Source organism: Sminthopsis crassicaudata, chromosome 5 (genome assembly GCF_048593235.1).
Source record: "Sminthopsis crassicaudata isolate SCR6 chromosome 5, ASM4859323v1, whole genome shotgun sequence".
Taxonomy (NCBI): Eukaryota; Metazoa; Chordata; class Mammalia; order Dasyuromorphia; family Dasyuridae; genus Sminthopsis; species Sminthopsis crassicaudata.
In genome coordinates this window covers 203,315,338-203,332,577 of record NC_133621.1, presented here as the reverse complement: position 1 = coordinate 203,332,577, position 17,240 = coordinate 203,315,338, and the positions used below count along the sequence as shown (strand labels likewise).

General features: G+C 51.6%; 2 protein-coding genes across 2 annotated transcripts; both read right to left on the bottom strand.

Annotated features, from left to right (window-relative positions):
* Positions 1–1,231: 1,231 nt before the first annotated feature.
* Positions 1,232–9,148, bottom strand: LOC141543937 (uncharacterized). Its single transcript, XM_074269603.1, has 13 exons — positions 9,019–9,148; positions 8,658–8,792; positions 7,871–7,924; positions 7,548–7,646; positions 6,748–6,855; positions 5,833–5,886; positions 5,501–5,602; positions 4,658–4,766; positions 3,870–3,923; positions 3,547–3,645; positions 2,743–2,850; positions 1,828–1,881; positions 1,232–1,597 (listed from the first exon to the last, which is right to left on the bottom strand). The coding sequence occupies exons 1-10, from the start codon at positions 9,146–9,148 to the stop codon at positions 3,606–3,608; spliced, it is 885 nt and encodes a 294-aa protein (XP_074125704.1). The 3' UTR covers positions 1,232–1,597; positions 1,828–1,881; positions 2,743–2,850; positions 3,547–3,605.
* A 99-nt stretch (positions 9,149–9,247) lies between these two features.
* Positions 9,248–17,169, bottom strand: LOC141543936 (uncharacterized). Its single transcript, XM_074269602.1, has 13 exons — positions 17,057–17,169; positions 16,656–16,867; positions 15,869–15,922; positions 15,546–15,644; positions 14,746–14,853; positions 13,831–13,884; positions 13,499–13,600; positions 12,657–12,764; positions 11,870–11,923; positions 11,547–11,645; positions 10,747–10,854; positions 9,832–9,885; positions 9,248–9,601 (listed from the first exon to the last, which is right to left on the bottom strand). The coding sequence occupies exons 1-13, from the start codon at positions 17,167–17,169 to the stop codon at positions 9,411–9,413; spliced, it is 1,356 nt and encodes a 451-aa protein (XP_074125703.1). The 3' UTR covers positions 9,248–9,410.
* Between the last annotated feature and the right edge of the window lie 71 nt (positions 17,170–17,240).

Below are 17,240 nucleotides of genomic sequence, written 5' to 3'. Positions count from 1 at the left end.
ACATGCACTCTTGGAGGGCTGAAATCCTAGGGGTGTTTGCCTGTGTCTGCTTTTGTGCCTTGGGAATTGGGTCTGTGTGTCTCGAAGAAAACAGCAAAATGTGGAAAGAGGACCCATTGGCGGGACTGAAAGGAAGAGTATCCTTGGAACAGGAGAGTGGGATGCAAGTGGAGCGTGGAGGAGAGGAGGGGGCAAAGATCAAACGTGGAGGAAGAAGAATGCAGAGCTAGGCCAAAGAGACTCAGCTGGCCAGCCGCATTTTTTTGGCGTTCTTAGGAGATGGTTCCTGTTTCAATCGGTGCCTTGGCCATATAGAGAGTTTTAAAGAAAGAACACCTCAGCAATTCGAATGGAGCCATGAGGAAGAGAAGGCTTCCCCTCTGCTCCCTTGCCAAGAAGAAGGGCCAAGGACAAAGCGCTAGGAAAGGTCAAGCTAGACCACCAGCAAGTGACTCTTTGGAGCCGAGAAATGGGTGTCCCGAGCAGGGAACCAATGCTAAGCTGCTTTGGAGCTTCCCTACTGGGGCTGATTGGGAAGCCACAGGGCAGAGAGAAGCGTTCACTGTGGGCAAGGAAGTTGGCTTTTGGCTTGGCTCTATTTGGTGAGCTAGCCTTTGCAAAGGCTCAGCAGATGTCTGCTCTTCCACTGGCTCACCTTGGCTGAGAGTGCTGGCAGTGGAGGTGGAGCTCGCACTTGCCGATCTTCCCGTTGCAGTGGTTTCAGCTCTGTTTGTCCCCGTGCCTCCAGCGGATGTGGCGGCTTCTACACGGAGAAGAAAGGCAAAACGCCCTGTTGAAGAGGGGCCAATGGCAAGGAAGAAACTACGGAAGCAGCTGTTTGGGATGGAAGGAGGTTGGAGCAGCTCCCTTGGTGGGGACACACAGGGGGGACAGGAGTAGATGCCCATCCCTTAGGGAATGGCTGAATAAGTGGTGGCCCCCAAGGTCATGCAATAGGATGATTCTATCACAACTGATGATCTAGCTGATTGCAGCCAGATCTGGAAAGACTGACATGAACTGAGGCTGAGCGAAAGCAGGAGAGCCAGGAATACATTGTATCCAGCCACAGCCAGTTTGCATGATGATCGTCTAGGAAAGCCTTGCTTCTCTGCAGGGCTGTCCTGAGGCAAAGCAGTCCCCATCCACTGGGTTAGAAAACGCCATCTGCCTCCAGACAGAGAACTCCACAGATTGAAGGCCAATCAACACCTTCTCGGCTTTTCATTTATTTATTTATTTATTTGTTTTATTTAATTTATTTTTTTCTGTTTGTATTTGTGTCTCTCTTGTGATTTTTCCACTGGGTTCTCATTTTTCTTCCCAACAGGGTTCATAAGGAATTGTGTATTCCTAAGGTTACTATGCATGTGACAGCAGGAAAACACCCTTGGTTCTGCAAAATGTTATATAGGTATATATCTATATCCAGAAAAGAAGTAGTGTAGCAAGAAGAGATAGCCAGGGCTTAGGCTCTCTCTGAAGCGGGCGTCACCTGCAGGGGCTCCAGTGGAACTGCTGCTGCCAGCTGTTGACTTTCCCTTAGTGGTGCTTTCAGCTCTGTTTGTCCCACTGGCTCCTGTAGTCCCCGTTGCTCCTGGGAAAGAGGAGAAAGGGAGAATCAGATGTACAGGCAGTGGCCATGAAATGGTCATCTGGAGTGGAAATGTCTTGAGGGCTCCAGGCGCGGAACTCTGGGGGGCAGAGGGCTACGTGTGGGCCAACCAAGGTTTTTCAGGGGCCCTCGGGCGACTGTCTGGCTCGCCGGACTGGGGGCACAGGGGCAACACGAGAAGCAGGGTGCTGAGCCAATCTCACCAGAAGTACCTGGGTTGGAAGTTCGAGAGTTGTCCTTGGTCCCTGAGGGAGTCGCACCGGGGCCTGCAACAATTGGGACAAATCTCAGATGAGAAACCCGTGCTGGGAGCCCCCTCAGCCTCATAGCGAATGGAATTCGATGGTATGCACACTCAGAGAGCTGAAATCCCATCTGTCTTTGGATGTGTCTATGTGCGTGTGTTTGCTCCTTGGGGGTGTGTGTGAGTGTGAGTGTGTGCGTGTGTGTGTGTGTGTGTGTGTGTGTGTGTGTGTATGTGTGTGTCAGTGTGATTGTAGTGTGGGAGTCTCGGGTGCTGCCTGGGGAAATAGCCACATGTGAAAATGGGAATCCATGCTGGACCTGAAAGGAAGAGTGTCCTTGGAAGAGCAGATTGGGATTCTAGAGGCCAAGTAGGTGCGGCTGCCAATGTGGAGGTAGACAGTAGGTAGAGAGAGGCCAGTCAGGCTCAGCTGAGCCGCTGAATCTTTCTGGACTTTTTTGGGGAGATGGTTCCTGCCTCATTGTGTGGCCTGGCCATGTACAAAGTTTCCGAGATCGGGGTCGCCATTGTAATGGACCCCACAGCAAGAGCTGGCTTAAAATATGCCCCTTTGCCCGGGAAGCAGATGAAGGGCAAAGCCGCAAGTTGTGGGGACGGTCACGCTGGGCCAGCAAGTGAGGCTTCGGGGCTGTCCCGAGCAGAGAGAAAACGTGGCAAGCTGTTTTTCAGCTTCCCAGGTTGTGGGGGCTGCCTCCACCATGGCAGTTGGAAGCCTTTGACCGCCAGGAAAACCAACGGATTGAGAGTACAGCGGGCCATGCCTGTTACGAGGCTCCCTTTTGGCTTCCGTCTGTGCCTCGAGGGAGACCTTCCCAAGGATCTATTGAAGGCCCAGAAGATCTCTGCTCTGCCCCTAGCTCACCTTGGCTGAGTAAGCTGGAAGTGGAGCTAGAGCTCGCAGATGGCGATCTTCCCGCTGGGGTGGTTTCTGCTCTGTTTGTCCCCATGGCTCCTGCAGATGTGGCCCCTTCTAGGAAAAGAAGAAAGCAGAAATGCGAAGCTGAAGGCAGGGCAAGGTCAAGGAACAAGCTGATGGAGCAGCTCTTGGGTGTGTAAGGAGTTGGGAGCCGCTCTTTGTGTGGTGACCCAAAAAGTGGAAAATGCGGATTGGAGAAAGCCCTGGAAAGCTTGCCCTGAACTGAGGCTGAGCGAAAGAAGCTGAAGCAGGAATCCAGTGGCCGCCATCCCAGGAAGCCTCTGTGATGATGAACCCTGAAAGACTTGCTTGTCCTCAGTGCTTTAGTGATGCAAGGCAATCCCAAGAAGCTTTGGAGAGAAAAGGCCATCGACATCGAGAAAGAGAGCTAAGGAGATTGATTGAAAATGAACACATGCTCTCTCTTTCCTCTTTGTGGCCAGTGCTTCCTTCTCACTCAGCTTGTTTTCCCTTGGTTCTGCTTTTTCCCTCCCAACATCATTGAGAAGGAAATGGGTATTACAAAAGGGAATCTCCATGTCAAACCACCATAATAAAACTATGAATGGACAATGAGATATCTATATCTATATCTATATCTGTGTATGTGTGTGTGTGTGTGTGTATTCATGTATATTTATGTATATCTATCTCTCTCCGTATATGCATGTAAAAATATAGATATATCAAAGTGCAAGGCTGGAGGAGAGAGACAGCAAGGCTCCATGATGGGTGGGAAATGTGCGTCACCTAGAGGGGATCCAGTGGAAGGGCCGCTGCCAGCTGTTGTTCTTCCCTTAGTGGTGCTTTCAGCTCTGTTTGTCCCACTGGCTCCTGAGGTCACCATTGCTTTTGGGAAAGAGGAGAAAGGGAGAATCAGATGTACAGGCAGAGGGCATGGAACGCTCACCTGGAGGGGAGATGCCTTGAGGCTAGCAGGCGTGAATCTCTGAGGGCCCATGGCTACATTGGCGGGCCAGGATATCACGTGTGCCTGTGGTTTCCCAGGGGCCCTCCCGATTCTATTCCTGAGTGGTGTCAACAGGGTGCTGAAGCAGTCCTTTCAGAATTACCTGGGTTGGCACTTGAAGAATTGTCTTGGGGCGCTGAGGAGGTTCCACTTTGGCCTGCAACAATGGGCACACAAGTCAAGTGAGAAACCTGTCTTGTGATCACCTTCTGCACAATGCTGAAGGGAAGTGTCAACATGCACTCTTGGAGGGCTGAAATCCTAGGGGTGTTTGCCTGTGTCTGCTTTTGTGCCTTGGGAATTGGGTCTGTGTGTCTCGAAGAAAACAGCAAAATGTGGAAAGAGGACCCATTGGCGGGACTGAAAGGAAGAGTATCCTTGGAACAGGAGAGTGGGATGCAAGTGGAGCGTGGAGGAGAGGAGGGGGGCAAAGATCAAACGTGGAGGAAGAAGAATGCAGAGCTAGGCCAAAGAGACTCAGCTGGCCAGCCGCATTTTTTTGGCGTTCTTAGGAGATGGTTCCTGCTTCAATCGGTGCCTTGGCCATATAGAGAGTTTTAAAGAAAGAAAACCTCAGCAATTCGAATGGAGCCATGAGGAAGAGAAGGCTTCCCCTCTGCTCCCTTGCCAAGAAGAAGGGCCAAGGACAAAGCGCTAGGAAAGGTCAAGCTAGACCACCAGCAAGTGACTCTTTGGAGCCGAGAAATGGGTGTCCCGAGCAGGGAACCAATGCTAAGCTGCTTTGGAGCTTCCCTACTTGGGCTGATTGGGAAGCCACAGGGCAGAGAGAAGCGTTCACTGTGGGCAAGGAAGTTGGCTTTTGGCTTGGCTCTATTTGGTGAGCTAGCCTTTGCAAAGGCTCAGCAGATGTCTGCTCTTCCACTGGCTCACCTTGGCTGAGAGTGCTGGCAGTGGAGGTGGAGCTCGCACTTGCCGATCTTCCCCGTTGCAGTGGTTTCAGCTCTGTTTGTCCCCGTGCCTCCAGCGGATGTGGCGGCTTCTACAAGGAGAAGAAAGGGAAAACGCCCTGTTGAAGAGGGGCCAATGGCAAGGAAGAAACTACGGAAGCAGCTGTTTGGGATGGAAGGAGGTTGGAGCAGCTCCCTTGGTGGGGACACACAGGGGGGGACAGGAGTAGATGCCCATCCCTTAGGGAATGGCTGAATAAGTGGTGGCCCCCAAGGTCATGCAATAGGATGATTCTATCACAACTGATGATCTAGCTGATTGCAGCCAGATCTGGAAAGACTGACATGAACTGAGGCTGAGCGAAAGCAGGAGAGCCAGGAATACATTGTATCCAGCCACAGCCAGTTTGCATGATGATCGTCTAGGAAAGCCTTGCTTCTCTGCAGGGCTGTCCTGAGGCAAGGCAGTCCCCATCCACTTGGGTTAGAAAACGCCATCTGCCTCCAGACAGAGAACTCCACAGATTGAAGGCCAATCAACACCTTCTCGGCTTTTCATTTATTTATTTATTTATTTGTTTTATTTAATTTATTTTTTTCTGTTTGTATTTGTGTCTCTCTTGTGATTTTTCCACTGGGTTCTCATTTTTCTTCCCAACAGGGTTCATAAGGAATTGTGTATTCCTAAGGTTACTATGCATGTGACAGCAGGAAAACACCCTTGGTTCTGCAAAATGTTATATAGGTATATATCTATATCCAGAAAAGAAGTAGTGTAGCAAGAAGAGATAGCCAGGGCTTAGGCTCTCTCTGAAGCGGGCGTCACCTGCAGGGGCTCCAGTGGAACTGCTGCTGCCAGCTGTTGACTTTCCCTTAGTGGTGCTTTCAGCTCTGTTTGTCCCACTGGCTCCTGTAGTCCCCGTTGCTCCTGGGAAAGAGGAGAAAGGGAGAATCAGATGTACAGGCAGTGGCCATGAAATGGTCATCTGGAGTGGAAATGTCTTGAGGGCTCCAGGCGCGGAACTCTGGGGGGCAGAGGGCTACGTGTGGGCCAACCAAGGTTTTTCAGGGGCCCTCGGGCGACTGTCTGGCTCGCCGGACTGGGGGCACAGGGGCAACACGAGAAGCAGGGTGCTGAGCCAATCTCACCAGAAGTACCTGGGTTGGAAGTTCGAGAGTTGTCCTTGGTCCCTGAGGGAGTCGCACCGGGGCCTGCAACAATTGGGACAAATCTCAGATGAGAAACCCGTGCTGGGAGCCCCCTCAGCCTCATAGCGAATGGAATTCGATGGTATGCACACTCAGAGAGCTGAAATCCCATCTGTCTTTGGATGTGTCTATGTGCGTGTGTTTGCTCCTTGGGGGTGTGTGTGAGTGTGAGTGTGTGCGTGTGTGTGTGTGTGTGTGTGTGTGTGTGTGTGTATGTGTGTGTCAGTGTGATTGTAGTGTGGGAGTCTCGGGTGCTGCCTGGGGAAATAGCCACATGTGAAAATGGGAATCCATGCTGGACCTGAAAGGAAGAGTGTCCTTGGAAGAGCAGATTGGGATTCTAGAGGCCAAGTAGGTGCGGCTGCCAATGTGGAGGTAGACAGTAGGTAGAGAGAGGCCAGTCAGGCTCAGCTGAGCCGCTGAATCTTTCTGGACTTTTTTGGGGAGATGGTTCCTGCCTCATTGTGTGGCCTGGCCATGTACAAAGTTTCCGAGATCGGGGTCGCCATTGTAATGGACCCCACAGCAAGAGCTGGCTTAAAATATGCCCCTTTGCCCGGGAAGCAGATGAAGGGCAAAGCCGCAAGTTGTGGGGACGGTCACGCTGGGCCAGCAAGTGAGGCTTCGGGGCTGTCCCGAGCAGAGAGAAAACGTGGCAAGCTGTTTTTCAGCTTCCCAGGTTGTGGGGGCTGCCTCCACCATGGCAGTTGGAAGCCTTTGACCGCCAGGAAAACCAACGGATTGAGAGTACAGCGGGCCATGCCTGTTACGAGGCTCCCTTTTGGCTTCCGTCTGTGCCTCGAGGGAGACCTTCCCAAGGATCTATTGAAGGCCCAGAAGATCTCTGCTCTGCCCCTAGCTCACCTTGGCTGAGTAAGCTGGAAGTGGAGCTAGAGCTCGCAGATGGCGATCTTCCCGCTGGGGTGGTTTCTGCTCTGTTTGTCCCCATGGCTCCTGCAGATGTGGCCCCTTCTAGGAGGAGAAGACAGCAGAAATGCGAAGCTGAAGGCAGGGCAAGGTCAAGGAACAAGCTGATGGAGCAGCTCTTGGGTGTGTAAGGAGTTGGGAGCCGCTCTTTGTGTGGTGACCCAAAAAGTGGAAAATGCGGATTGGAGAAAGCCCTGGAAAGCTTGCCCTGAACTGAGGCTGAGCGAAAGAAGCTGAAGCAGGAATCCAGTGGCCGCCATCCCAGGAAGCCTCTGTGATGATGAACCCTGAAAGACTTGCTTGTCCTCAGTGCTTTAGTGATGCAAGGCAATCCCAAGAAGCTTTGGAGAGAAAAGGCCATCGACATCGAGAAAGAGAGCTAAGGAGATTGAGTGAAAATGAACACATGCTCTCTCTTTCCTCTTTGTGGCCAGTGCTTCCTTCTCACTCAGCTTGTTTTCCCTTGGTTCTGCTTTTTCCCTCCCAACATCATTGAGAAGGAAATGGGTATTACAAAAGGGAATCTCCATGTCAAACCACCATAATAAAACTATGAATGGACAATGAGATATCTATATCTATATCTATATCTGTGTATGTGTGTGTGTGTGTGTTCATGTATATTTATGTATATCTATCTCTCTCCGTATATGCATGTAAAAATATAGATATATCAAAGTGCAAGGCTGGAGGAGAGAGACAGCAAGGCTCCATGATGGGTGGGAAATGTGCGTCACCTAGAGGGGATCCAGTGGAAGGGCCGCTGCCAGCTGTTGTTCTTCCCTTAGTGGTGCTTTCAGCTCTGTTTGTCCCACTGGCTCCTGAGGTCACCATTGCTTTTGGGAAAGAGGAGAAAGGGAGAATCAGATGTACAGGCAGAGGGCATGGAACGCTCACCTGGAGGGGAGATGCCTTGAGGCTAGCAGGCGTGAATCTCTGAGGGCCCATGGCTACATTGGCGGGCCAGGATATCACGTGTGCCTGTGGTTTCCCAGGGGCCCTCCCGATTCTATTCCTGAGTGGTGTCAACAGGGTGCTGAAGCAGTCCTTTCAGAATTACCTGGGTTGGCACTTGAAGAATTGTCTTGGGGCGCTGAGGAGGTTCCACTTTGGCCTGCAACAATGGGCACACAAGTCAAGTGAGAAACCTGTCTTGTGATCACCTTCTGCACAATGCTGAAGGGAAGTGTCAACATGCACTCTTGGAGGGCTGAAATCCTAGGGGTGTTTGCCTGTGTCTGCTTTTGTGCCTTGGGAATTGGGTCTGTGTGTCTCGAAGAAAACAGCAAAATGTGGAAAGAGGACCCATTGGCGGGACTGAAAGGAAGAGTATCCTTGGAACAGGAGAGTGGGATGCAAGTGGAGCGTGGAGGAGAGGAGGGGGCAAAGATCAAACGTGGAGGAAGAAGAATGCAGAGCTAGGCCAAAGAGACTCAGCTGGCCAGCCGCATTTTTTTGGCGTTCTTAGGAGATGGTTCCTGTTTCAATCGGTGCCTTGGCCATATAGAGAGTTTTAAAGAAAGAACACCTCAGCAATTCGAATGGAGCCATGAGGAAGAGAAGGCTTCCCCTCTGCTCCCTTGCCAAGAAGAAGGGCCAAGGACAAAGCGCTAGGAAAGGTCAAGCTAGACCACCAGCAAGTGACTCTTTGGAGCCGAGAAATGGGTGTCCCGAGCAGGGAACCAATGCTAAGCTGCTTTGGAGCTTCCCTACTTGGGCTGATTGGGAAGCCACAGGGCAGAGAGAAGCGTTCACTGTGGGCAAGGAAGTTGGCTTTTGGCTTGGCTCTATTTGGTGAGCTAGCCTTTGCAAAGGCTCAGCAGATGTCTGCTCTTCCACTGGCTCACCTTGGCTGAGAGTGCTGGCAGTGGAGGTGGAGCTCGCACTTGCCGATCTTCCCGTTGCAGTGGTTTCAGCTCTGTTTGTCCCCGTGCCTCCAGCGGATGTGGCGGCTTCTACAAGGAGAAGAAAGGGAAAACGCCCTGTTGAAGAGGGGCCAATGGCAAGGAAGAAACTACGGAAGCAGCTGTTTGGGATGGAAGGAGGTTGGAGCAGCTCCCTTGGTGGGGACACACAGGGGGGGACAGGAGTAGATGCCCATCCCTTAGGGAATGGCTGAATAAGTGGTGGCCCCCAAGGTCATGCAATAGGATGATTCTATCACAACTGATGATCTAGCTGATTGCAGCCAGATCTGGAAAGACTGACATGAACTGAGGCTGAGCGAAAGCAGGAGAGCCAGGAATACATTGTATCCAGCCACAGCCAGTTTGCATGATGATCGTCTAGGAAAGCCTTGCTTCTCTGCAGGGCTGTCCTGAGGCAAGGCAGTCCCCATCCACTTGGGTTAGAAAACGCCATCTGCCTCCAGACAGAGAACTCCACAGATTGAAGGCCAATCAACACCTTCTCGGCTTTTCATTTATTTATTTATTTATTTGTTTTATTTAATTTATTTTTTTCTGTTTGTATTTGTGTCTCTCTTGTGATTTTTCCACTGGGTTCTCATTTTTCTTCCCAACAGGGTTCATAAGGAATTGTGTATTCCTAAGGTTACTATGCATGTGACAGCAGGAAAACACCCTTGGTTCTGCAAAATGTTATATAGGTATATATCTATATCCAGAAAAGAAGTAGTGTAGCAAGAAGAGATAGCCAGGGCTTAGGCTCTCTCTGAAGCGGGCGTCACCTGCAGGGGCTCCAGTGGAACTGCTGCTGCCAGCTGTTGACTTTCCCTTAGTGGTGCTTTCAGCTCTGTTTGTCCCACTGGCTCCTGTAGTCCCCGTTGCTCCTGGGAAAGAGGAGAAAGGGAGAATCAGATGTACAGGCAGTGGCCATGAAATGGTCATCTGGAGTGGAAATGTCTTGAGGGCTCCAGGCGCGGAACTCTGGGGGGCAGAGGGCTACGTGTGGGCCAACCAAGGTTTTTCAGGGGCCCTCGGGCGACTGTCTGGCTCGCCGGACTGGGGGCACAGGGGCAACACGAGAAGCAGGGTGCTGAGCCAATCTCACCAGAAGTACCTGGGTTGGAAGTTCGAGAGTTGTCCTTGGTCCCTGAGGGAGTCGCACCGGGGCCTGCAACAATTGGGACAAATCTCAGATGAGAAACCCGTGCTGGGAGCCCCCTCAGCCTCATAGCGAATGGAATTCGATGGTATGCACACTCAGAGAGCTGAAATCCCATCTGTCTTTGGATGTGTCTATGTGCGTGTGTTTGCTCCTTGGGGGTGTGTGTGAGTGTGAGTGTGTGCGTGTGTGTGTGTGTGTGTGTGTGTGTGTGTGTGTATGTGTGTGTCAGTGTGATTGTAGTGTGGGAGTCTCGGGTGCTGCCTGGGGAAATAGCCACATGTGAAAATGGGAATCCATGCTGGACCTGAAAGGAAGAGTGTCCTTGGAAGTGCAGATTGGGATTCTAGAGGCCAAGTAGGTGCGGCTGCCAATGTGGAGGTAGACAGTAGGTAGAGAGAGGCCAGTCAGGCTCAGCTGAGCCGCTGAATCTTTCTGGACTTTTTTGGGGAGATGGTTCCTGCCTCATTGTGTGGCCTGGCCATGTACAAAGTTTCCGAGATCGGGGTCGCCATTGTAATGGACCCCACAGCAAGAGCTGGCTTAAAATATGCCCCTTTGCCCGGGAAGCAGATGAAGGGCAAAGCCGCAAGTTGTGGGGACGGTCACGCTGGGCCAGCAAGTGAGGCTTCGGGGCTGTCCCGAGCAGAGAGAAAACGTGGCAAGCTGTTTTTCAGCTTCCCAGGTTGTGGGGGCTGCCTCCACCATGGCAGTTGGAAGCCTTTGACCGCCAGGAAAACCAACGGATTGAGAGTACAGCGGGCCATGCCTGTTACGAGGCTCCCTTTTGGCTTCCGTCTGTGCCTCGAGGGAGACCTTCCCAAGGATCTATTGAAGGCCCAGAAGATCTCTGCTCTGCCCCTAGCTCACCTTGGCTGAGTAAGCTGGAAGTGGAGCTAGAGCTCGCAGATGGCGATCTTCCCGCTGGGGTGGTTTCTGCTCTGTTTGTCCCCATGGCTCCTGCAGATGTGGCCCCTTCTAGGAGGAGAAGACAGCAGAAATGCGAAGCTGAAGGCAGGGCAAGGTCAAGGAACAAGCTGATGGAGCAGCTCTTGGGTGTGTAAGGAGTTGGGAGCCGCTCTTTGTGTGGTGACCCAAAAAGTGGAAAATGCGGATTGGAGAAAGCCCTGGAAAGCTTGCCCTGAACTGAGGCTGAGCGAAAGAAGCTGAAGCAGGAATCCAGTGGCCGCCATCCCAGGAAGCCTCTGTGATGATGAACCCTGAAAGACTTGCTTGTCCTCAGTGCTTTAGTGATGCAAGGCAATCCCAAGAAGCTTTGGAGAGAAAAGGCCATCGACATCGAGAAAGAGAGCTAAGGAGATTGAGTGAAAATGAACACATGCTCTCTCTTTCCTCTTTGTGGCCAGTGCTTCCTTCTCACTCAGCTTGTTTTCCCTTGGTTCTGCTTTTTCCCTCCCAACATCATTGAGAAGGAAATGGGTATTACAAAAGGGAATCTCCATGTCAAACCACCATAATAAAACTATGAATGGACAATGAGATATCTATATCTATATCTATATCTGTGTATGTGTGTGTGTGTGTGTTCATGTATATTTATGTATATCTATCTCTCTCCGTATATGCATGTAAAAATATAGATATATCAAAGTGCAAGGCTGGAGGAGAGAGACAGCAAGGCTCCATGATGGGTGGGAAATGTGCGTCACCTAGAGGGGATCCAGTGGAAGGGCCGCTGCCAGCTGTTGTTCTTCCCTTAGTGGTGCTTTCAGCTCTGTTTGTCCCACTGGCTCCTGAGGTCACCATTGCTTTTGGGAAAGAGGAGAAAGGGAGAATCAGATGTACAGGCAGAGGGCATGGAACGCTCACCTGGAGGGGAGATGCCTTGAGGCTAGCAGGCGTGAATCTCTGAGGGCCCATGGCTACATTGGCGGGCCAGGATATCACGTGTGCCTGTGGTTTCCCAGGGGCCCTCCCGATTCTATTCCTGAGTGGTGTCAACAGGGTGCTGAAGCAGTCCTTTCAGAATTACCTGGGTTGGCACTTGAAGAATTGTCTTGGGGCGCTGAGGAGGTTCCACTTTGGCCTGCAACAATGGGCACACAAGTCAAGTGAGAAACCTGTCTTGTGATCACCTTCTGCACAATGCTGAAGGGAAGTGTCAACATGCACTCTTGGAGGGCTGAAATCCTAGGGGTGTTTGCCTGTGTCTGCTTTTGTGCCTTGGGAATTGGGTCTGTGTGTCTCGAAGAAAACAGCAAAATGTGGAAAGAGGACCCATTGGCGGGACTGAAAGGAAGAGTATCCTTGGAACAGGAGAGTGGGATGCAAGTGGAGCGTGGAGGAGAGGAGGGGGCAAAGATCAAACGTGGAGGAAGAAGAATGCAGAGCTAGGCCAAAGAGACTCAGCTGGCCAGCCGCATTTTTTTGGCGTTCTTAGGAGATGGTTCCTGTTTCAATCGGTGCCTTGGCCATATAGAGAGTTTTAAAGAAAGAACACCTCAGCAATTCGAATGGAGCCATGAGGAAGAGAAGGCTTCCCCTCTGCTCCCTTGCCAAGAAGAAGGGCCAAGGACAAAGCGCTAGGAAAGGTCAAGCTAGACCACCAGCAAGTGACTCTTTGGAGCCGAGAAATGGGTGTCCCGAGCAGGGAACCAATGCTAAGCTGCTTTGGAGCTTCCCTACTTGGGCTGATTGGGAAGCCACAGGGCAGAGAGAAGCGTTCACTGTGGGCAAGGAAGTTGGCTTTTGGCTTGGCTCTATTTGGTGAGCTAGCCTTTGCAAAGGCTCAGCAGATGTCTGCTCTTCCACTGGCTCACCTTGGCTGAGAGTGCTGGCAGTGGAGGTGGAGCTCGCACTTGCCGATCTTCCCGTTGCAGTGGTTTCAGCTCTGTTTGTCCCCGTGCCTCCAGCGGATGTGGCGGCTTCTACACGGAGAAGAAAGGCAAAACGCCCTGTTGAAGAGGGGCCAATGGCAAGGAAGAAACTGCGGAAGCAGCTGTTTGGGATGGAAGGAGGTTGGAGCAGCTCCCTTGGTGGGGACACACAGGGGGGGACAGGAGAAGATGCCCATCCCTTAGGGAATGGCTGAATAAGTGGTGGCCCCCAAGGTCATGCAATAGGATGATTCTATCACAACTGATGATCTAGCTGATTGCAGCCAGATCTGGAAAGACTGACATGAACTGAGGCTGAGCGAAAGCAGGAGAGCCAGGAATACATTGTATCCAGCCACAGCCAGTTTGCATGATGATCGTCTAGGAAAGCCTTGCTTCTCTGCAGGGCTGTCCTGAGGCAAGGCAGTCCCCATCCACTTGGGTTAGAAAACGCCATCTGCCTCCAGACAGAGAACTCCACAGATTGAAGGCCAATCAACACCTTCTCGGCTTTTCATTTATTTATTTATTTGTTTGTTTTATTTAATTTATTTTTTTCTGTTTGTATTTGTGTCTCTCTTGTGATTTTTCCACTGGGTTCTCATTTTTCTTCCCAACAGGGTTCATAAGGAATTGTGTATTCCTAAGGTTACTATGCATGTGACAGCAGGAAAACACCCTTGGTTCTGCAAAATGTTATATAGGTATATATCTATATCCAGAAAAGAAGTAGTGTAGCAAGAAGAGATAGCCAGGGCTTAGGCTCTCTCTGAAGCGGGCGTCACCTGCAGGGGCTCCAGTGGAACTGCTGCTGCCAGCTGTTGACTTTCCCTTAGTGGTGCTTTCAGCTCTGTTTGTCCCACTGGCTCCTGTAGTCCCCGTTGCTCCTGGGAAAGAGGAGAAAGGGAGAATCAGATGTACAGGCAGTGGCCATGAAATGGTCATCTGGAGTGGAAATGTCTTGAGGGCTCCAGGCGCGGAACTCTGGGGGGCAGAGGGCTACGTGTGGGCCAACCAAGGTTTTTCAGGGGCCCTCGGGCGACTGTCTGGCTCGCCGGACTGGGGGCACAGGGGCAACACGAGAAGCAGGGTGCTGAGCCAATCTCACCAGAAGTACCTGGGTTGGAAGTTCGAGAGTTGTCCTTGGTCCCTGAGGGAGTCGCACCGGGGCCTGCAACAATTGGGACAAATCTCAGATGAGAAACCCGTGCTGGGAGCCCCCTCAGCCTCATAGCGAATGGAATTCGATGGTATGCACACTCAGAGAGCTGAAATCCCATCTGTCTTTGGATGTGTCTATGTGCGTGTGTTTGCTCCTTGGGGGTGTGTGTGAGTGTGAGTGTGTGCGTGTGTGTGTGTGTGTGTGTGTGTGTGTGTGTGTATGTGTGTGTCAGTGTGATTGTAGTGTGGGAGTCTCGGGTGCTGCCTGGGGAAATAGCCACATGTGAAAATGGGAATCCATGCTGGACCTGAAAGGAAGAGTGTCCTTGGAAGAGCAGATTGGGATTCTAGAGGCCAAGTAGGTGCGGCTGCCAATGTGGAGGTAGACAGTAGGTAGAGAGAGGCCAGTCAGGCTCAGCTGAGCCGCTGAATCTTTCTGGACTTTTTTGGGGAGATGGTTCCTGCCTCATTGTGTGGCCTGGCCATGTACAAAGTTTCCGAGATCGGGGTCGCCATTGTAATGGACCCCACAGCAAGAGCTGGCTTAAAATATGCCCCTTTGCCCGGGAAGCAGATGAAGGGCAAAGCCGCAAGTTGTGGGGACGGTCACGCTGGGCCAGCAAGTGAGGCTTCGGGGCTGTCCCGAGCAGAGAGAAAACGTGGCAAGCTGTTTTTCAGCTTCCCAGGTTGTGGGGGCTGCCTCCACCATGGCAGTTGGAAGCCTTTGACCGCCAGGAAAACCAACGGATTGAGAGTACAGCGGGCCATGCCTGTTACGAGGCTCCCTTTTGGCTTCCGTCTGTGCCTCGAGGGAGACCTTCCCAAGGATCTATTGAAGGCCCAGAAGATCTCTGCTCTGCCCCTAGCTCACCTTGGCTGAGTAAGCTGGAAGTGGAGCTAGAGCTCGCAGATGGCGATCTTCCCGCTGGGGTGGTTTCTGCTCTGTTTGTCCCCATGGCTCCTGCAGATGTGGCCCCTTCTAGGAGGAGAAGACAGCAGAAATGCGAAGCTGAAGGCAGGGCAAGGTCAAGGAACAAGCTGATGGAGCAGCTCTTGGGTGTGTAAGGAGTTGGGAGCCGCTCTTTGTGTGGTGACCCAAAAAGTGGAAAATGCGGATTGGAGAAAGCCCTGGAAAGCTTGCCCTGAACTGAGGCTGAGCGAAAGAAGCTGAAGCAGGAATCCAGTGGCCGCCATCCCAGGAAGCCTCTGTGATGATGAACCCTGAAAGACTTGCTTGTCCTCAGTGCTTTAGTGATGCAAGGCAATCCCAAGAAGCTTTGGAGAGAAAAGGCCATCGACATCGAGAAAGAGAGCTAAGGAGATTGAGTGAAAATGAACACATGCTCTCTCTTTCCTCTTTGTGGCCAGTGCTTCCTTCTCACTCAGCTTGTTTTCCCTTGGTTCTGCTTTTTCCCTCCCAACATCATTGAGAAGGAAATGGGTATTACAAAAGGGAATCTCCATGTCAAACCACCATAATAAAACTATGAATGGACAATGAGATATCTATATCTATATCTATATCTGTGTATGTGTGTGTGTGTGTGTTCATGTATATTTATGTATATCTATCTCTCTCCGTATATGCATGTAAAAATATAGATATATCAAAGTGCAAGGCTGGAGGAGAGAGACAGCAAGGCTCCATGATGGGTGGGAAATGTGCGTCACCTAGAGGGGATCCAGTGGAAGGGCCGCTGCCAGCTGTTGTTCTTCCCTTAGTGGTGCTTTCAGCTCTGTTTGTCCCACTGGCTCCTGAGGTCACCATTGCTTTTGGGAAAGAGGAGAAAGGGAGAATCAGATGTACAGGCAGAGGGCATGGAACGCTCACCTGGAGGGGAGATGCCTTGAGGCTAGCAGGCGTGAATCTCTGAGGGCCCATGGCTACATTGGCGGGCCAGGATATCACGTGTGCCTGTGGTTTCCCAGGGGCCCTCCCGATTCTATTCCTGAGTGGTGTCAACAGGGTGCTGAAGCAGTCCTTTCAGAATTACCTGGGTTGGCACTTGAAGAATTGTCTTGGGGCGCTGAGGAGGTTCCACTTTGGCCTGCAACAATGGGCACACAAGTCAAGTGAGAAACCTGTCTTGTGATCACCTTCTGCACAATGCTGAAGGGAAGTGTCAACATGCACTCTTGGAGGGCTGAAATCCTAGGGGTGTTTGCCTGTGTCTGCTTTTGTGCCTTGGGAATTGGGTCTGTGTGTCTCGAAGAAAACAGCAAAATGTGGAAAGAGGACCCATTGGCGGGACTGAAAGGAAGAGTATCCTTGGAACAGGAGAGTGGGATGCAAGTGGAGCGTGGAGGAGAGGAGGGGGCAAAGATCAAACGTGGAGGAAGAAGAATGCAGAGCTAGGCCAAAGAGACTCAGCTGGCCAGCCGCATTTTTTTGGCGTTCTTAGGAGATGGTTCCTGTTTCAATCGGTGCCTTGGCCATATAGAGAGTTTTAAAGAAAGAACACCTCAGCAATTCGAATGGAGCCATGAGGAAGAGAAGGCTTCCCCTCTGCTCCCTTGCCAAGAAGAAGGGCCAAGGACAAAGCGCTAGGAAAGGTCAAGCTAGACCACCAGCAAGTGACTCTTTGGAGCCGAGAAATGGGTGTCCCGAGCAGGGAACCAATGCTAAGCTGCTTTGGAGCTTCCCTACTTGGGCTGATTGGGAAGCCACAGGGCAGAGAGAAGCGTTCACTGTGGGCAAGGAAGTTGGCTTTTGGCTTGGCTCTATTTGGTGAGCTAGCCTTTGCAAAGGCTCAGCAGATGTCTGCTCTTCCACTGGCTCACCTTGGCTGAGAGTGCTGGCAGTGGAGGTGGAGCTCGCACTTGCCGATCTTCCCGTTGCAGTGGTTTCAGCTCTGTTTGTCCCCGTGCCTCCAGCGGATGTGGCGGCTTCTACAAGGAGAAGAAAGGGAAAACGCCCTGTTGAAGAGGGGCCAATGGCAAGGAAGAAACTACGGAAGCAGCTGTTTGGGATGGAAGGAGGTTGGAGCAGCTCCCTTGGTGGGGACACACAGGGGGGGACAGGAGTAGATGCCCATCCCTTAGGGAATGGCTGAATAAGTGGTGGCCCCCAAGGTCATGCAATAGGATGATTCTATCACAACTGATGATCTAGCTGATTGCAGCCAGATCTGGAAAGACTGACATGAACTGAGGCTGAGCGAAAGCAGGAGAGCCAGGAATACATTGTATCCAGCCACAGCCAGTTTGCATGATGATCGTCTAGGAAAGCCTTGCTTCTCTGCAGGGCTGTCCTGAGGCAAGGCAGTCCCCATCCACTTGGGTTAGAAAACGCCATCTGCCTCCAGACAGAGAACTCCACAGATTGAAGGCCAATCAACACCTTCTCGGCTTTTCATTTATTTATTT

Bases quoted from the DNA above. Each gene is read 5' to 3' on its own strand.
- LOC141543937 (XM_074269603.1), bottom strand. From the start codon at position 9,148: ATGGGGACTGCCTTGCCTCAGGACAGCCCTGCAGAGAAGCAAGGCTTT. The intron at 7,647-7,870 runs GTAATTCTGAAA...CTTTCCCAAAAG, and splicing joins TTCTTCAAGTGCCAACCCAG to CAATGGTGACCTCAGGAGCC. The intron at 4,767-5,500 runs GTGACGCCCGCT...TTCTCCTTGTAG, and splicing joins TTCCACTGGAGCCCCTGCAG to AAGCCGCCACATCCGCTGGA.
- LOC141543936 (XM_074269602.1), bottom strand. From the start codon at position 17,169: ATGGCGTTTTCTAACCCAAGTGGATGGGGACTGCCTTGCCTCAGGACA. The intron at 13,885-14,745 runs GTGAGCTAGGGG...CAATTGTTGCAG, and splicing joins TTCCAGCTTACTCAGCCAAG to GCCCCGGTGCGACTCCCTCA. The intron at 13,601-13,830 runs GTACTTCTGGTG...CCTCTTTCCCAG, and splicing joins CTCTCGAACTTCCAACCCAG to GAGCAACGGGGACTACAGGA.